The 18,145-nt window shown below is 43.5% G+C and overlaps 1 protein-coding gene across 1 annotated transcript in view; it reads right to left on the bottom strand.

The window, feature by feature from the left end:
* Positions 1 to 17,199: 17,199 nt before the first annotated feature.
* Positions 17,200 to 18,145, bottom strand: part of LOC108304746 (lisH domain-containing protein ARMC9) — a 103,526-nt gene continuing 102,580 nt past the window's right edge. The window contains exon 19 of the mRNA XM_017529043.2: positions 17,200 to 17,345. Within this exon, the coding sequence (XP_017384532.2) occupies positions 17,215 to 17,345 (131 nt within the window). The 3' untranslated portion in view covers positions 17,200 to 17,214. The remainder of the gene's footprint in view (positions 17,346 to 18,145) is intronic.

An 18,145-nucleotide genomic window follows, 5' to 3' on the forward strand; every position in this document is an offset into this window, starting at 1 on the left:
ATAAATATTTGTTAAATAGATGAATTCTAGCCAAGTCAGTCTTTACAAGATTCCCAGAGCTTGATCCACTTGGGTGAACCAGGAGGAAACAAAAAAAACAACCATGAACCGAATGTGTACTATACATACCAGGCGCTCTGCTCAGGACTCTACATAGATTAGTTCATTTAGACCTTACAATACTACTTTTTTGTTGTTAGAAAAATAATGATAATGCTTCTGAAATTAAGAACTGAGCCTAGAGCCTGGTAAGCCCAGGCTAGTATAAGACTTAAATAGCCAGTTGGCTTTTCCCAGCTGTTGAGATCGGCATAAATGTCATTTATTTTGTTTTTGTTTTTGAGACAGAATCTTGCTCTGTTGTCCAGACTGGAGTGCAGTGGTGCAATCACAGTTCACTGCAACCTCTGCCTTCCAGGTTTAAGCGATTCTCCTGCCTCAGCCTCCCAAGTAGCTGGGATTACAGGCACCTGCCACCACGCCCGGCTAATTTTTTTATTCTTAGTAGAGACAGGGTTTCACCATCTTTGGCCAGGCTGATCTTAAAACTCCTGACCTCATGATGCACCTGCCTTGGCCTCCCAAAGTGTTGGGATTACAGGCGTGAGCCACTGCGCCTGGCCAAATGTCAGTTTTGATCACTGAAGCTCTAACTTCAATTGGAAAAAAAAATATTGGATTTTGGAAAAAAAAAAAAAAAGTGTATGTGAAACTGTAAAAGGCTATTTTGTTTTGCACACAAAGGCCATCTTCAAATGGTTTGTTCTGAGATTAGTCTCCTGAGCAGACTTTAACAGCCACAAACTCCTGCCATCCTGGCAAGCATGTCCTTTTGCCATGTGCCTTTGCCACTATTCCCATGCAGGGAAGGGTCTACTTTTCTAACCCCTTGAGTCTGGGCTAGCCTTGTGATGTTGTCTGTAGGACGTGGCAGAAGTGAGGCCCTGAGAATCCTGGAGCCTCAGACTCAAGAGGACTGGAAGCTTCCAACTTCACCCTCTTGAAACTCAGAGATGCCCAGTTCCAACTCACTGGGGGAGCGAGGCCATGTGGCGGAGAACTGAGGCACTGCACTGCCAGCCTGCACCAACTGCCAGACCACCCTGAACCTTCTGGCCCAGCCGACATCCAGCTGAATGCAGCCACATGAGAAAGTCCAGGTGAAACCAGCAGAGGACCTGCCCAGCCAACTCACAGAATTGGGAGGAAAATATTATTGTTTTTAAAGCCACTAAGATTTGGGTAGTTTTTGGGGGGTTAGCAAACATAACATTGATCAAATGAGCCAGACACATGCGTATATCATACTGAATGACTCCATTTATACAAACTTCAAGAAGAGGGCAAAAACTTGAGGGCGTGGATGGGTATCTAAATTACACAGGTATACACACTTTGTGAAAATTCTCCAGGCTGGGATTGGGTGAATCTGCCTTCTTGCATTCCTCTGGAGGGATTCTCTGCAGAGAGGAACTATCAGAACCCTTGCACAATGTTCTATATGGGGCACGTGCTCAGTCAGCGAGTCGCTACCCCACCACAGTATGTGCCAAGCGCTGTGCCAGGTAGTGGAGAGCATCTGGAGAATCACACTGATCTGGCCCTGTCCCAGCAGCACTTACGGCTCACTAACACAGAATAAAAGGCAGCGTGAACAGCAGCAAAAGAAAAAAATGCATCCACCAGAAAAGAGAGTATGAAAATAAATGCCAGAAAGTAGCACACAACCAGCTGCAAAGTGAGCTGCAGAGCAAATTCTCTGCAGAGTCCCTCCCCACAGTGAAACATTAACTTTCACTCTCCTTCTTTTTTCTATTTTTATTTTTTTGAGCCATGGTCTCGTTCTGTCACCCAGGCTGGGGTGCAGTGGTGTAATTTCAACTCTCTACAGCTTCAACCTCCTGGGCTCAAGCAATCCTCCCACCTCACTCTCCTAAGTAGCTGGGACTACAGGTATGCACCAGCACACTTGGCTAATTTTTAAGTTTTTTTAGAGATGAGGACTCACTATGTTACCCAGGCTGGTCTCAAACTCCTGGGCTCAATCAATCCTCCCACCTCAGCCTCCCAAAGTGCTGGGATTACAAGCAGGAGCCACTGTGCATAGCCTGCTTTTCTATTTCAAGTGAACTTACTCTGCTTTTCCCCTTAAAGATTTGACTGCCCGTAGCAGCAGATCATAGCATAACTCTAATACACCATGCCTGGCCAGGCGTGGTGGCTGACGCCTGTAATCCCAGCACTTTGGGAGGCAAAGGCGGGTGGATCACGAGGTCAAGAAATTGAGACCATCCTGGCCAACATGGTGAAACCCCATCTCTACTAAAAATACAAAAATTAGCCGGGCGCGGTGGCTCAAGCCTGTAATCCCAGCACTTTGGGAGGCCGAGGCGGGTGGATCACGAGGTCAAGAGATCGAGACCATCCTGGCCAACATGGTGAAACCCCATCTCTACTAAAAATACAAAAATCAGCTGGGTGTGGTGGTGCGTGCCTGTAGTCCCAGCTACTCAGGAGGCTGAGGCAGAATTGCTTGAACCAGGGAGGTGGAAGTTGCAGTGAGCCAAGACAGCGCCACTGCACTCCAGCCTGGGGACAGAGTGAGACTCCCTCTCAAAAAAAAAAAGCAACAAAAAAATGCAAACAAAAAAAAAAAAAAAAACCACACCATGCTTAACAAATGCTTAATGAATGACTATCAGTTATCAGTTACGTAGTCCCGGTCATTCCGCTAAACTGAGTATGATGCATTGCTCATTTGCTCACGATTAACAGAAAATTGCTTCTATTTCTATGTTTTCTGTAACAGGCATGCTCTATATTTTATATAACATAGATGGCACATAGAACTTAGATACAAAATGGCTCAATTTGAGTAAACAGACCCTGGGCTCTTAAAACGAAGCAGTGGTGAGCCAAGAACCTTGGTCAGGATGGTATAAGAGTCAGGTTGAAATAACCGGGTAGCTTTTCCCACTTGCAAAGGTTCAGCATAAACAACAGTTTTGATCACTAAAATGCTAACTTCAATTGGAAAAAAAAAAAATCTTAGATTTTACAAAAAAAAATTGCAAAAAGTAGTAGATGGCCTGTTGTCCTTCCATCAGAATTCAAGACATCTATGCCCTAGATGCCTCGAGTTCTGGAGTTGGAAGGAATAGCGGGCCAGACACTATTTTTTTTTCTCCAGTCATATTTCTAGACCCAGACACTAAGCGTTTCATCTTTGAATACCAAGTGATAGTGACTTGATCAAATGGGTAGAAACGTATTTATTTATTAAATAAATATTGTAAAATGAAATAATGCAGAATGCATTTAAGTTACTTACCAAACAATCGAAAACTGGAAATGTGCTTCACTACATAAAATGTACTATTATTCCAAAATTCTGTGATAACAGGAAAAACTCATACACTGCTTTGGTAAAATTTTTTAAAAATCAGATAAGAGAGAAAACCTTTTCTGCACCTGTTTCCATGGTAACCAATGTTGGACAAATAGGGCTTATAAATGCCTAGGAATCATGAGGTGTCTACAAGCCCTCACCTTGTTTTGAGCCATCGGATGTCTATTTCCATAGAAACCAGAGTGGAAATGAGGGCAGCAGCCATGAGTCAGCCTGCTGGGTGGTGCATCCCAGCCAGAGTCTGAGAGCACAGGAGCTGTGTTGCAGAAATAAACGAATTTAGAAGCTGAAAAGGTACCAGAAAAAAGCAAAAGCCTTAATTGGGAAACACTGGTTTCTTTCTTGACTTGGTTAAATAATGGAAAGGTCCTGCAAATAACACAGACATAAGACAGACACTTCTTTACTCATTAGGTAACAGGGATTAGAAGTGTAGCCTGCGCCATGCCAAGCGAGCTGGCCAGGATGGGTGGCCCATCAGAGGTGACTGATTCATGGAGAACAGCTAGCCTCTGGCTCTCTGGACATGCACCCTGAAGCAGCTTCAAGTGGGTCCACAATCTCACAGGTTATGTATGAAAGTGGCTGAAGAGAAAAGAGGCCCCAAACCTTCAACAAGATGTCTCTGTGTATGGAATGCAAGGTCACCTGGGGATGGCTGGTCAGGAACTGTCTGGTTCTTTTTTTTTTCTTTTTTTTTTATTAAGATGGGATTTCACTATGTTGACCAGGCTGGTCTCGAACTCCTGACCTCAAGTGATCCGCCCACCTTGGCCTCCCAAAGTGCTGGGATTACAGGTGTGAGCCACCATGCCTGGCCGGAACTGTCTGGTTCTATGCCCCATCATTTTCTGTTCTAACCACATCATCCTGCTGCGCCTCCTGACACGTGCAAAACTTTGTTTCACCCTATATACGATCTGCTCCCACCCCACAAACCTGTGTTCCCCATTTTGTTAATGGCATCACCATCCTCCCAGCTATCTGGGGTCCAAAGTTAACAGCCTTCGGTTCCTTGTGAGTTCCCAAGTCCTGCAGGTTCCAAACTCCAGGAGCGCTTTCTGCCATCGGCCAAGCTAGCACCGCTCCCGCTGCAGCCTGCAAGCTCTCATGCCAGCCTGGGTTTAAAACTTAGTCCCAACAGCTACTGCCTTGGGACCCTGGATGAGTTTCTGAACCCCTCTAAACTTTGGTTTTCTCATCCATAAAACAGGCTAAGAATAGCACCTAGTTGGCAGAAGTGTGAGGGGAATACATGGGAGAAAGCCAGGGAAGCTCTTGGGCCATGCCTGCACACGGAAGCACTCAGAAAATACTGGCTGTGTGGTCATGCTAAGCTCTCCGGGTCCCCAGTGAACTTGAACACTGATGCCACAGTAGTCTTCTGTAGGCATGGCTCTGCTCACGTCTCTTGGGCTCACAGATCTTCAGTGAGTGTACATTCTTCACTGCCTGTCTCCAATTCACCCTTCCAGCTTTGGGTCCCACCCTTGCCCTCCACACTCCCTGAGCTGTAGCCTAAGTGAACCCCCCTTGGTTGGCATCAGGCTGGTGCCTTGGCTCCTGCTGCTCCTCAGCTGGGATGTCACCTGCTCTGCAATTTCGATCTGGAACCTATGCTTGAACACCTCTCATTTGCTAAGTTTCTTCCTTTAGTTTTTAATAAAAGTTCCCTTTGAAAGACTTCAGCCGTTGTCAATCAGACTGAACAACAAGGGGCGCAATGTCAACGTTATGGCCAGATGCCTGGTGACAGTCAACTGTCCCTGCTCCAGAATCCACTGGGCAGCAATGGTGGGATGAAGGAAGTGGGGTTTGGGACCATGTAAGGTCCCTGGAACTCCTTCAGGCCCAGAGTCCATTTCTGGGAGGAGAGGGCGACGAGACTAGAATGTCTGGTGAGGCCAGGCTATGGAGACCTCATGTTTTAGCCATATCTTCTATTCCCTCTATGCTGGTGCTTTAATATCTGGCGCCTGCCTGACGTGGAGGGACTGCCCCTTCCAGAACTAGTCAGCTCTTAGGAATATTAGAAATGTGCCCCCAAGTGTGCTTTTCAAATACAAACCAACCAATCCAGAGCTCACAGCCCAACGATCTCCTTTACTGGGCTCTCACACTCCTGGTGACTATCCACCTGCCCTAATCACCCCAGGGCTAGGTGCCAGACAAGCAGGGACAGCCCCTTTGCTGGGGAGCCAGTGAAATTCCTCCAAACGAGATAATCCTCAGCATGCTCATCCCTCCTCGCCTATATTTTCCCCCCTCTCGGGCTTTTGCCCCACCTCAGTGCTGCCCTGTGTGGCTCCCTGTGGCATGGCGTTTCTTTGGATATGAATGTTTATACCTAAGGACCATGTGTTGGGAAAATGTATATAAAGAGAGAATCATATTAAGTTCTACCTTGAAAATTAATGATATGAAATGTTTTTTTCAAAGGAATAAGACCTAGTTTTTTGCTCTCTACCTTGATGCTTTACGAAATTTGGGTTAAAAAAAAAAAAAAGTCTACCCTTTCTGGGTCACAGTCAATGACATGGCTCTGAGCTTCACACAGCCACCACGGAAGGACAACCGCAGACCCACCCACCAGCCATGCCCTCCTTCTTGACCTGACCAGCTTCGTTTCCTCAGGAGAATACATCATATGCCAGTGGGGCAGGACGAACTGATAAAACAGAAGAGAAAGACTTGAACTCACTGGTCACCTGGCTCTCCAAGGGAGCCTAGATGTAAGTAATGCAATCAAAAAGAGTTTTCAGAGTGCTGCGACTCTGACAACAGGATATAATTTTTATCTCATGCCTGTCCCAAGTGCCTCCAAGTCTTCTGCCAAGCTAAGCCAGGGTAGGAACATCTCGAATACTGACAGAAAGTTCAACAGCTCCTCAAGAAAGAAAGAGCCAGACAACACTTTAACAACATGGCTTGTCATCAGGCCTGGAAGAACATGTGCTTAAAGCAAGATGGAGGGAGCAGAGCTGTTCCCAGGTAAAATCAAGATGGAGAGGGGAGAACACCAGGATGAGGGAGAGGAATGTCATGGGCATCTTAAGGTTTGCACTGGAGCCCACTGGAGAAGCACTCTCAGAGGAGCTCGATGCTCCAGCCCTGAGCACCCGCCTTGGGCCAGACACCCTAGAGCTTCACATCTGTGCTCAGGCCACTTGCAGCTCTGGTCAAGAAGGAAAGGAAGAGTAAGATGATAAAACTCTTGCTTTGTCTTAAGCTTCACTGTTGTTTCCCCTGTGGTTTCAGACTCACTGCCCAGATCCTGCGTATGCATGACGAGTCCCGTGTTGTTTTTTACTGTGTCTTTGCCTGAGTTCTTAGTCCTCACTTGGAAGATGTCACTCTTGACTGCTTGCACAATTTGCTTGTTCCTATCTTATTTAGTCCATCTTCTTGGATTTAACTTCGTGCTCTCAGAATGTACACAAGTCCAAGCCCCTGTCCACCTAATTCTGAGGTCACTTGGTAGGATCTGTCATGCCATGCTTCATTACAATTCCATTATAACACTAATGTGAGCAACAGCCACATTTTTCCATTTCTTGTCTCAAATTCTAAGAAAAGTATTAATTTGGCCATTACACTGTCCCAACTCTCTACCAGTTAGTTTCTCCAAATGATTCACATTTAAATTTATTCACACTGGATTATTCTCCAAATGATTTTGGATATAAAAAAAGGTGGCAATGACTCAAGTCTTTATGTATCGGGCATTTAAATTAGATTTGCAGCACAGTATCAAAAGGCCTTAAAAGGCTGGGCAAGGTGGGGTTTACACCTGTAATCCCAGCACTTCAGGAGGCTGAGGTGGGTGGATCACGAGGTCAAGAGATCGAGACCATCCGGGCAACACGGTGAAACCCTATCTCTACTAAAAATACGAAAATTAGCTGGGCATGGTGGCACGTGCCTGTAGTCCCAGCTACTTGGGAGGCTGAGGCAGGAGAATTGCTTGAACCCAGGAGGTGGAGGTTACAGTGAGCTGAGACTGTGCCACTGCACTGCAGCCTGGCAGCAGAGTGAGACTCCATCTCAAAAAAATAAAATAAAATAAAATAAAATAAATAAAAAGGCCTTAAAACAATGAAGACATACTATGCTCATGGAATGAAACACCGAAATTGATTTATAGATTTAACGTAGTCGCAATCAAAACCTCAACTAGTGGCAAGAAGGAGGGAAGAAATAAGGGAGGGAAAGTTCTCTGACTTATGGAAGGGAGGAATCGATTCTAAAGAAGCTGGATGAAACTGCAAAGCAAAAACAAATATAATGAAAGCTATCTTTCCCTCAGTTTTACAGATGTCAATAATTTACCTTATTGTAACTTATGTAACAGAATATATTTGAATATGTCAGTTAAGTTGGTGTGCAAATGTCAGTTAAGTTGGAGTGCAATTTTGAGACCAATCATTCAGGGTTTAATAAAAAAGAATTTGACTATTTAAACAAGATGAGTTTAAATATTGATGAGTGATGAGTTTGTTTAAACACTGACTTTCACAGTGTATCCTGGAACAAATGTACTGACATTTGCACTAATGCTACAAAAGCAATGATGCGTAAACCACTGGTGCCTTAGCACAAACCGAGGCAGTGATCTCAAACTCTAGCAGCAGTCACTATATTTCACCATAGATAGGCAGATGACAGATGACAGGTAGATAGAGTTTCATTTAAGGCTGTCCTTGATGAAGTGGTAGGAATTAATTTTATTAACTCTCAACTCTCATGGCCCATCTTTTGGAATGCACAGGCAGATAAAGCAGTTCTGCTATACTAAAGCAGGATGGTTACCTTCAGGAATGGCACTTGTGAGATCAAGTTGCAAGCCACTTTTTTCAAAGAACACCATTTTCATTTGAAAGAGTAACTGACAGGGCTGGGTGCGGTGGCTCAGGCCTGTAATTCTAGCACTTTGGGAGGCCGAGGCAGGCAGATCACCTGAGGGTGGGAGTTTCAGACATGAAACCCTGTCTCTACTAAAAATACAAAACTAGCTGGGCGTGGTGATGCATGCCTGTAATCCCAGCTACTCGGGAGGCTGAGGCAGGAGAATTGCTTCAACCGGGGAAGCGGAGGCTGCAGTGAGCCAAGATCATGCCACTGCACTCCAGCCTGGGCAACAAGAGCAAAACTCCACCTCAAAAAAAAAAAAAAAAGAAAGAAAGACTGACAGAAAAACTATGGTTATTTAGACTTAAGGTATACGGCAGATGCTTTCTCAAAAATTAATGAAGTGAGCCTGTCACTTTAAGGAAAACAACTGATAGTATTTGTTAGCAATAATACAATTTGAACTTTCAAGAGAAAAACGAGAATTTTGAGAAAACTGTATCTACCATTGTGAGCCTAATACCTTCCCAATACCTAAAGGCTTTTCTGATGCTACTGGTGTTGATATTAACTAATACAAAATTTCTGATGTTATATAATAAAATGTATCAACATTTGGAGCCGGGTGTGGTGACTCACACCTGTAATCCCAGCACTTTGGGAGGCCGAGGCGGGCAGATCACCTAAGGTCAGGAGTTCAAGACCAGCCTGACCAACATGGTTAAAAACCTGTCTCCTCTAAAAGTACAAAGAATTTGCCAGGCATGGCGGCACATGCCTGTAATCCCAGCTACTTGGGAGGCTAAGGCAGAAGAATCACTTGAACCTGGGAGGCGGAGGTTGCAGTGAGCCGAGACATTGCACCATTGCACTCCAACCTGGGTGACAGAGTAAGACTCCGTCTCAAATAAACAAACAAATAAACAAAAAATTTGGAAAAAATGTAAAACTTGGTAAGCCAGTATTTTCCAAATGATCAATGAATTATAATACAAAATCCTGCATAGGTAAATGAGCTATTGAGAATGTGAAACAGGTAGGAACTGGAAAGTACAAAAAGCAATACAATAATCATAATAATCATAATAATTTTTTTGAGACAGAGTCTTGCTGTGTTGCCCAGGCTGGAGTGCAGCGGTGTGATCTTGGCTCACTGCAACCTCCACCTCCCAGGTTCAAGTACTTCTCATGCCTCAGCCTCCAATTAGCTGGGATTACAGGCATGCACCACCACACTCGGCTAATTTTTGTATTTTTAGTAGAGACAGGGTTTTATCCTGTTGGCCAGGCTGGTCTCTAACTCCTGAGCTCAGGTGATCCATTGGCCTTGGCCTCCCAACGTACTGGGATTATAGGCATGGGCCGCTGCAACTGGCATGAAAGTCAATATAGTTAAATACACCATATCAATAGTTTGAAAGGGCAAAAACCAATGAATGATCATCTCATATGATGAAGCAAAAGCATTTGACAAAACCCAACACTCAGCAAACTAGGAACAGAGAAACTTTCTTAATCTTATTATAAGGATCTATGAGAAAATCCAGCTAACATTGTACTGGCTGGAGAAAGACTGAAAACGTTCACCGTAAGATCAGGAACAAGACAAAAGATGCCCGCTCTCACCACTTCTATTTGGCACTGTACTGGAGGCTCTAGCCAGGGCAATTAGGCAAGGCAAGAAAATAAAGGATAGCTAGATTGAAAAGGAAGTAAAATGATCTCTATTCACAGATGACACAGTTTTGTTATGCAGAAAATCCTAAGGAATCCACACCAAAACAAAACAAAACAAAAAAACCCAAACAAATCCAAAACCTACAACAAACAAAAAACTCAGAGCTAATAAGTTCAGTAAGGCTGTAGAATACAAGATCAATATTCTAAAATCAATTGTATTTCTATATATTATCATATCTGATTTTGGGGAACAATCAGAAAATCAGATTAACAAAACGCAAAATAGGCCAATAGATTTTAATTAACAGAATAAAAATGATTATTTATTTATTTATTTTTTTGAGACGGAGTTTCACTCCATTGCTCAGGCTGGAGTGCAATGGCATGATCTCTGCTCACTGCAACCTCTGCAGCCAGGGTTCACGCGATTCTCCTGCCTCAGCCTCTAGAGTAGCTGGGATTACAGGTGCATGCCACAACGCCCAGCTAATTTTTGTATTTTTGGTAGAGATGTGGTTTCACCATGTTGGCCAGGTTGGTCTCAAACTCCTCACTTCGGGTGATCCGCCTGCCTTGGGCTCTCAAAGTGCTGAGATTACAGGCATGAGCCACTGCACCCGGCCAATAAAAACGATTTTTAAAATTGGTTTCTACTTTCACACTGCAACCGCCTTTTAATAAACTATTACTTGTCTGGTTTTAAAGCAACATTGAGTAAAAATATCTATCTGGAAAGGCTTTGAAAATACGTCACCCCTTTCTAACTATACAGATGTTGTGAGGCTAGATTTTCTTTATGTCCTTCAATCAAAACAACATATAACAAGAGATAGAACCCAGAATCAGACTGTTTTTCTGATCCAGACATTAAAGAGATGGGCAAAAAAACAAAAAACCACAATGCTACTCTTTTTAATAAAATTTTGTTTCGAAAAATAATCCTTTTTCATAAGAATATCTTATTTATATTAATGTAATGGATTTTATTATTGTCATTTTAAGTTATTTAATATTTTAATATTTAACATTTTATCAGATTCAAGTTCTCATTTAGAAAATTTTAATAGACAAAATACCCATACACTTTTCAGAATCTTCAAAATTTTTAAGAATGTTAATGGGTCCTGGAACCAAAACTTTGAGAATGGTTACTTCCAACCTATGTTCTTCTTTCCTATGTATAACATATTTAATAACTAAAACTAAAATGAAAAAATTAAAATCTTAAAAGAAAACCTAGGAGACATGTAAAGTTTAGGGTTACAGAAAACCTTAACCAGGACAGAAAACCCAGGAGCTATAAAAGAAAAGCCGATATATTTAACTTTTTTTTTTTTTTTGAGACGCAGTCTGCTCTGTTGACCAGGCTGGAGAGCAGTGTGGGGTGATCTCGGCTCACTGCAACCTCCACCTCCCAGGTTCAAGCAATTCTTGTGCCTCAGCCTCCCAAGTAGCTGGGATTACAGGCGTGCACCACCACGCCTGGCTGATTTTTGTATTTTTATTTATTTATTTATTTATTAGTCTTGCCTTGTTGCCAGGCGCCAGGCTGAAGTGCACTGGCATGATCTCGGCTCATTGTAACCTCCACCTCCCGAGTTCAAGCAATTCTCCTGCCTCAGCCTCCCAAGTAGCTGGGACTACAGATGTGTGCCACCATGCCCAGTTAATTTTTGTATTTTTTTAGTAGAGACGGGGTTTCACCATGTTGGCCAGGGTGGTCTTGATCTCTTGACCTCGTGATCTGCCCACCTCGGCCTCCCAAAGTGCTGGGATTATAGTCGTGAGCCACCATGCCCAGCCGATTTTTGTATTTTTAGTAGAGTCAGCGTTTCACCATGTTGGCCAGGGTGGTCTTGAACTCCTGGCTTCATGTGATCTGCCCACTTTGGCCTCCAAAAGTGCTGGGATTCAGGTGTGAGCCACCACACCTTGCCTCAATATTTAACTTAAAAAAATTTTTTTAAATAAAAGATTTGTGGTAAAAGAGATTAGAAAAATAGACTTTTAAAATATTTGTAATGATGGCGAAAAGGGTTTGGTAAGAAGCACAATTGAAGAAAACAAAAAGGATATGAAACAGGAAATGTACAATGTAGTTAAAGCAAATCTAGACTGGCAAAAACATTAAAAACAGAGTAACAGCACCTATTGCTGGTAGAGATGGAGGGAAGAGCTCCTTCATACTCTCCTAGAAAAACCTGAATTATTAACAGCTTTTGAAAAGAGTAATGTGGAAAAATCTATTATAATTTAAAAAAACACATAAGTTTTGATCCAGCAGCAAAAGCCCGTAAAAATAAAAGCTCTGGTAAATAAGGATATTTTTACAAAGATTTTACTACCACATTGTTTGAAGTAGCAAAAATCTAGAAAATTATACATTCATAGCATTAAAAAGCATCAACTTGCTACACTGCCTAACTCAGAAGGATTTTCCGGAAACATTAACAAGAGAAAAAGGCAACATGGTATAGAAGTATGTGTGCTTCTATCTCCATGTTATCTCATTTTGTAAAAAAAAAATTGACAAAAGTATATACCGATCTGTGAACAGTACATATCTCTGTGTTCTCTGTGTGCGCATCTTTAAGTATGAAAGCACGTGCACATAAGTCATTAACATGAGTTTCTTGGTGGGGTGCTGATGTGACTGCAGTGGAGGGGCAAAGGATAAAGCTTGTGCTTGCGCTTTCTCCCATAGAGGATGCCACACTGCTTTCCTGACCACACCCTTCCCTTCCTCGACCCATTTCACTTCCTCTCCATCCCAGGCTAGGCAATGTCTTGCTCCAGACAGCCATCTCCCTGTATTCCTGGAGTACTTGGAACTTCTGCAGCACTTCCTGTGTCTATCACCTTGATGAACCTGTAATCACATACTTATTTTCTATTATTTGCTGTTTTGCATTCATGTATGTCTCACAAGAAGGCAACACAGGGCAGTGGTTAGGAGCACGGACCGCTGAGTCAGACCACCTGGGTTTGAATCCCAGCCTCATCAGTTACTTATTAGCTGTGTGAACTTGGCAAGTGACCTATTTTCTCTCTGTCTCCTCATCTGTGAAATGTGAATAAAATAGCACTTACTACAGGGGTGCTATGAAGAGGAGGTGGCCGAACACCCATGAGGAACCTAGCACGTGGCAATGCCAGCAGGCGGGAGCGGCTGTTGTCAGGATCACCGTGATCTTCCCTATCTAGGCTGGAAACTCTTGGAGGTATTTTAAACCACAGACACTCTTTTAGATTTCTTTTGCATCCCTTCCCCATTAGTTCCCACAACAGTGTTATTTCGAGGACCTCAAATATTTGTTGAGTAAATAAATGGGCAACTCTCAGATTTGAGCAGTCTGTACAGAAGGAGATTGCTGAGCATATAATTGTCACTTACATGGCAACCAGCAAGTAAATGTCCATGTCTAACCTCACCTGGCACTTAAACCTATTTTGACAAGGGGGAAGAACATTTGTCTTAAAAATCAGTCTTCTAGAATAGCACAGAAAGGCCTTGCATTTCTACTTCACGAAGCCACACAAGGAAGCTAGCTGTGATATGGTAAGGAACACGTAGCCACTGGAGGTGAGAACAATGGAACCAGCCTCCTAAACTTAGTGATTTACCATCAGCCCTTTTGTAACATATTACGTCTGTTTAATATGAAATAAATGCATCAGGTAACACATTTCTCGAAAGTGCTAAATGAGATGCATTTGAACCCTTAAATAACAGCTGTCGTTGTCCATTCCCTGGGGTGTATTGTCCAAGCTGATCTAATGATGGATTTCTTTCTCAGGAGGTTTAAATGGGTCTGGGGCCTTGTGGGCCAAGAAAGTATTGTGATTTAGGAAATAAAGAAAACACCCAATTTTTCGATGCCATCTTCTAGGCTCTCCCTACCTTGCATGTTGAAGCTCTCCCTCTTATCTGGAGCTATCCACCAGCATTTTAACATGCTTAAGTTTCTTTCATCTCAAACAAACAAAAATTCAGCCACCATGGCTCTTCGGTGCACAGCCAGACTGGGGAGGAGCAGCACACACTTCTTATGCCATTTTCTCACTTCCTACCTGCTCCTCAATCCATTCATTTGGCTTTTGCTCCATCAACTCACAAAAATGCACAGCAACTGACTTCTGCGCCACTAAACCCCATGTCCTGCTCTCACTTCTCTCCGCTGAGAGGCCTCTGGGCCTCTCTGCATTTCTCACCCAAACTTCCTTATTCCTATTCCCCCCTTGCCGTTTCTAATGTCAACAAAGAGGGTGTAACTTTCCACGCCTTTTTGCTACATAAGCAAATCTATAATCCACAGCTATGAGTGTTTATACATTTTATTTTACTGAAATCACTGGTCAATTACTTTATGATTTCCTTTTTTATTTGACATTATATCCTAGATAGTCTATAAATCAGAATATGCATGTCTAACTCTACCTTTACATTTTTAATTTGAGTGTATAAATGTATGTACATTCAGGCGTAACTTTGTTAGGTTACCATGTTAGATCAAGTCACTACAAATTAGAGAGAAAAACTAGACTTTGCATCGAGGGTGTTCTTGAGAGCTTCCAGTGGAGGACTAGTAGTGGTGGAAGTTGTGGGTACACAGATTTCAGCTCAGTGTGAGTTATAGTGAGCATAATTTACCCTGGCCTCAGGCCTCATCCCACTAGAGCCACTTTTTTTTGAGATGGAGTCTTGCTTTGTTGCATAGGCTGGAGTGCAGTGGCAGGATGTTGGCTCACTGCAGCCTCCGCCTCCCAGGTTCAGGTGATTCCCGTGCCTCAGCCTCCTGAGTAGCTGGGATTACAGGTGCACGCCACAACGTAACCAGCTAATTTTTGTATTTTTAGTAGAGATGAGGTTTCACCACGTTGGCCAGGCTGGTCTCTTAACTCCTGGCCTCAAGTGATCCGCCTGCCTGGGCCTCCCAAGGTGCTGGGATTGCAGGTGTAAGCCACCGTGCCTGGCCCCATTAGAACCATTTATCTTTAGAGTCGCTAAGCAGCAAACTGAAACAGTGGTTTCATTTTCTGTGTTTGGAGTCTAAATATTAAATGAAAGAAAATTTACACTGCTAAGCAGGATAAGGTATGACTTCAACACCTTGCAAATAATTTTGCTGTCTCCTTCAGAGCTGTCACCTTGGGAAGTGATAACCACATTCCAACAACAGTGCTGCTTCTCAAAGAATTCTTGGAAATTTCCCTTTAGCCTAAGATCTGTTTCTTTCTTTCTTCCCTCCAACTCTGAAAGGTAGTTATAAACATAATGCTTGTCCCGGTAAAAGCTGAGTAAAACCCAGACAAGATCGGCTGTGCCCGGACTGCCCCTGCTGACCCTGGCGATGCCCAGTGAGGCCTACCTGGGAGAAGGAGCCCTCATCTACTGCCCAGAACTCATCACAGAGTCCCATTTGGCCCAAATGACAGATCCTTTCCTTATACTTTTCCAACTAAACCTCTTCTAGGAATCTTCTGAAAATTCTAGCTATCACAAGCATTTTCAAATATCAGCCTCTTAAAAGAATGGCAAAAGTCCAGAAAATTAAAAGACTTCTTTCTGTATTTGTTCATTTGTAGTAGACAATAGCTTTCAGAAGGAAATGTCCAAAAGTTGAGTTCTCATCATTAACCAGAACAGCTGAACCAAATGAATTTTCCCTTATAAGATGAAAACAGAGGATTCATAGCAAAACCAAAGCAAAACGGAAAACCAAAGCAGACCAAAAGACCCAAAGGGATGATACAGGAAGGGAAAAAAACAAATCTTGAGAAGAACTTTTGGACACAATGAAAAAAAGTTGTTAAAACCAAATAATTAAACCTTCATTTAAACAATCACACAGAATGATATTGAAGGGAGAGGCACAAAGGTGGTGACTGATTACAACCAACAGAAGGCTTCAGAGTCCAGAACTGCCCAGAGGCTGGCAAACCCTGGCCCAAGCTTCAGATGCCTGCTTTCCTAAGCCTGCCAGCTAAGAATGATATTTGTGTTTCTAAATATTTGAAAAAAATATTTAATGACATACAAAAATTGTACGAAATTCAAATTTTTAGTGTCCACAAATAGTTTTATAGGAACATAGCCACATTCAGCGACTTATGCACATTCAGCGACTTATTACAGCCACTGTGTGTTACAAGGGCAGAACTGAGTGGCTGGAACAGAGGCTGTGGCCTGCAGGCCCTAAAATAGTTCCTATCTTCTTTTTCACAGCAAGTGTCTGCCGACTCCTGTTCGCAACCTGATTTTCCCACCATCCACTCTCTGTGTGAGTTCAAGCTGGTGTTTTTCCCTCTGGCTCCACCTTGGTAAACCAAGGGGCCTGGAGAAGATGATGGCCAGGCCCCCTGTCTGGAATCAAGCTCTGCACTGCTGGACAAGGCAGGAAGAGCCAGCAGGAGCACCACCCGCTGATGCCACCTGCAGCCCATGAAGAAAGCTGCAGGCACCGCAGCCACCTGCTGAGGAAGCGTCTCCAGATCTCAGCACGGGGCTCTTAAGTACCTCTTTCCCAACGGATGCCATTGGTGATCAAAAACTTGGCTTTTACACATTTTATAAACTCCAAACAAAAGAACATCCTCGACATCCTCTTTTTCAGTGAATGCTCCCCGCCCAAACAGATGAAAACATGCTCCAGCATTCACTGCAGGCTAACTGCTCCCCGCACACTGAAGGCAGGCAAGTCACGTGTGACCAGAGGGGACTTTTCTTTCTAGGTGTCTGAAGGAAAACCATGTAAAATCCTGTCATCTGAAAATCCAACCACAGTTCCTGAGTCACCATTCTTTACACCATTCAGACTCACACACATTAACTTCTGAACCTTCCTGATCTAAAATACCAGGTAAGTACATTTTTCACAGCTGAGGAAACATAAATCAAAAGAAGGCAAATCACAGAGTAAATAGGTCAGTTCCGTCAGCTCTGAACTGAACCCAGGACCCCTCATGCCAGAGACTCTTGCCAGGCACCTACCCACCCAGCACTCCCACCGGTGAGGAAGACGGGCCAGGCTCATGCCTGCGCAGAGCAAAAGCTCACGTAGAAGGATGCTCATTGTCCAGCTTCCCATGAAACCCGAATGACGTGCAATCTGGCATCTCTGCTGTGAACCCAGGGAGTGTCGGGGTCTTCAAACATGGCCACTGGGCCCTCCACGTGAGACCCCAAGTGAGACCTGAAATACCACCCAGCTGAGCTTTAGCCAACCCTCAGAATTGTGAGAAGTATATAGCAGGAATTAAAAATCTCCACTTCTGGACTAACTTGTCAAGGCAGGAAAGAGAAAATAGTTTGGTATGAGTTTTCTATGCGGTGTCAAGAACCTCCAACTTACTTCATCATCTTCATCTTCATCATCATCAGATTCAAGAACACCATCTGGTAGCTCTTCTATAAAGAAAATAAGAATCAATGAATAATGGATAAAGCGGAAGCCTTGGTCCATGGGATCCGTCAGCCTCTGCAGAGACATAAACACCTTAATGAGAATGAGGTTACATCAGAGTAACCATGCTCCTAACCATGACATCATCCTAAGCAATTTCAAATAGTAAATCTCTCCATTTTTGCCAGAACACGGTTATAGTATTAAAGCCAGCATATAGTTTTAGGATAATTTAGGGGAAAGAAAGTAAACAAATATTTATTTCTAGGCATCATGCTAGATCCTGCCACACCTGTTATTTCACTTAATCCTTCCACGTATTTTGTTGACTATCATCCCCCATTTTACAGAGAGACACAGAGAGGACAGAGACTTCCCCTTGGTCTCACTTCCAGTAAATGGCAGAGCTGAGACTCAAGCCAAGTCTATTTCTAAACTCCATGATTTTTCCATGGGCGGCATGGGTGGTGGTCATGGCAGGTAGGGTTCCTGAAGGCTCTGTAGTCGATTGCGAGATCTTTTAAGAGTTTACAAAAGAGCGATAAGTTAGTAGCACAATGGAGTTACAGAAAGAAAGAGCCCCTGCTTCCTGCCCTGTAGAATGGGGATTGTACCAGCCACTTCTCAGGGTTGTCGGGAGGACTGCACAGTACACAAGGAAAGCACCTGGCCCAGGGCCAGGTATGAAGCAGGCACTACAGAGGTGTTGGTACTTTCTCCTCCACGAAGCCTTCCTTGATCCCCTTACTCAGCAGCCATCTCTTCCTCCCCTGAACACACTTGGAATTTTGTCTAGAACTCCTGA

The sequence above is a fragment of the Cebus imitator genome, unplaced genomic scaffold (genome assembly GCF_001604975.1).
Source record: "Cebus imitator isolate Cc_AM_T3 unplaced genomic scaffold, Cebus_imitator-1.0 Scaffold57, whole genome shotgun sequence".
Lineage (NCBI taxonomy): Eukaryota > Metazoa > Chordata > Mammalia > Primates > Cebidae > Cebus > Cebus imitator.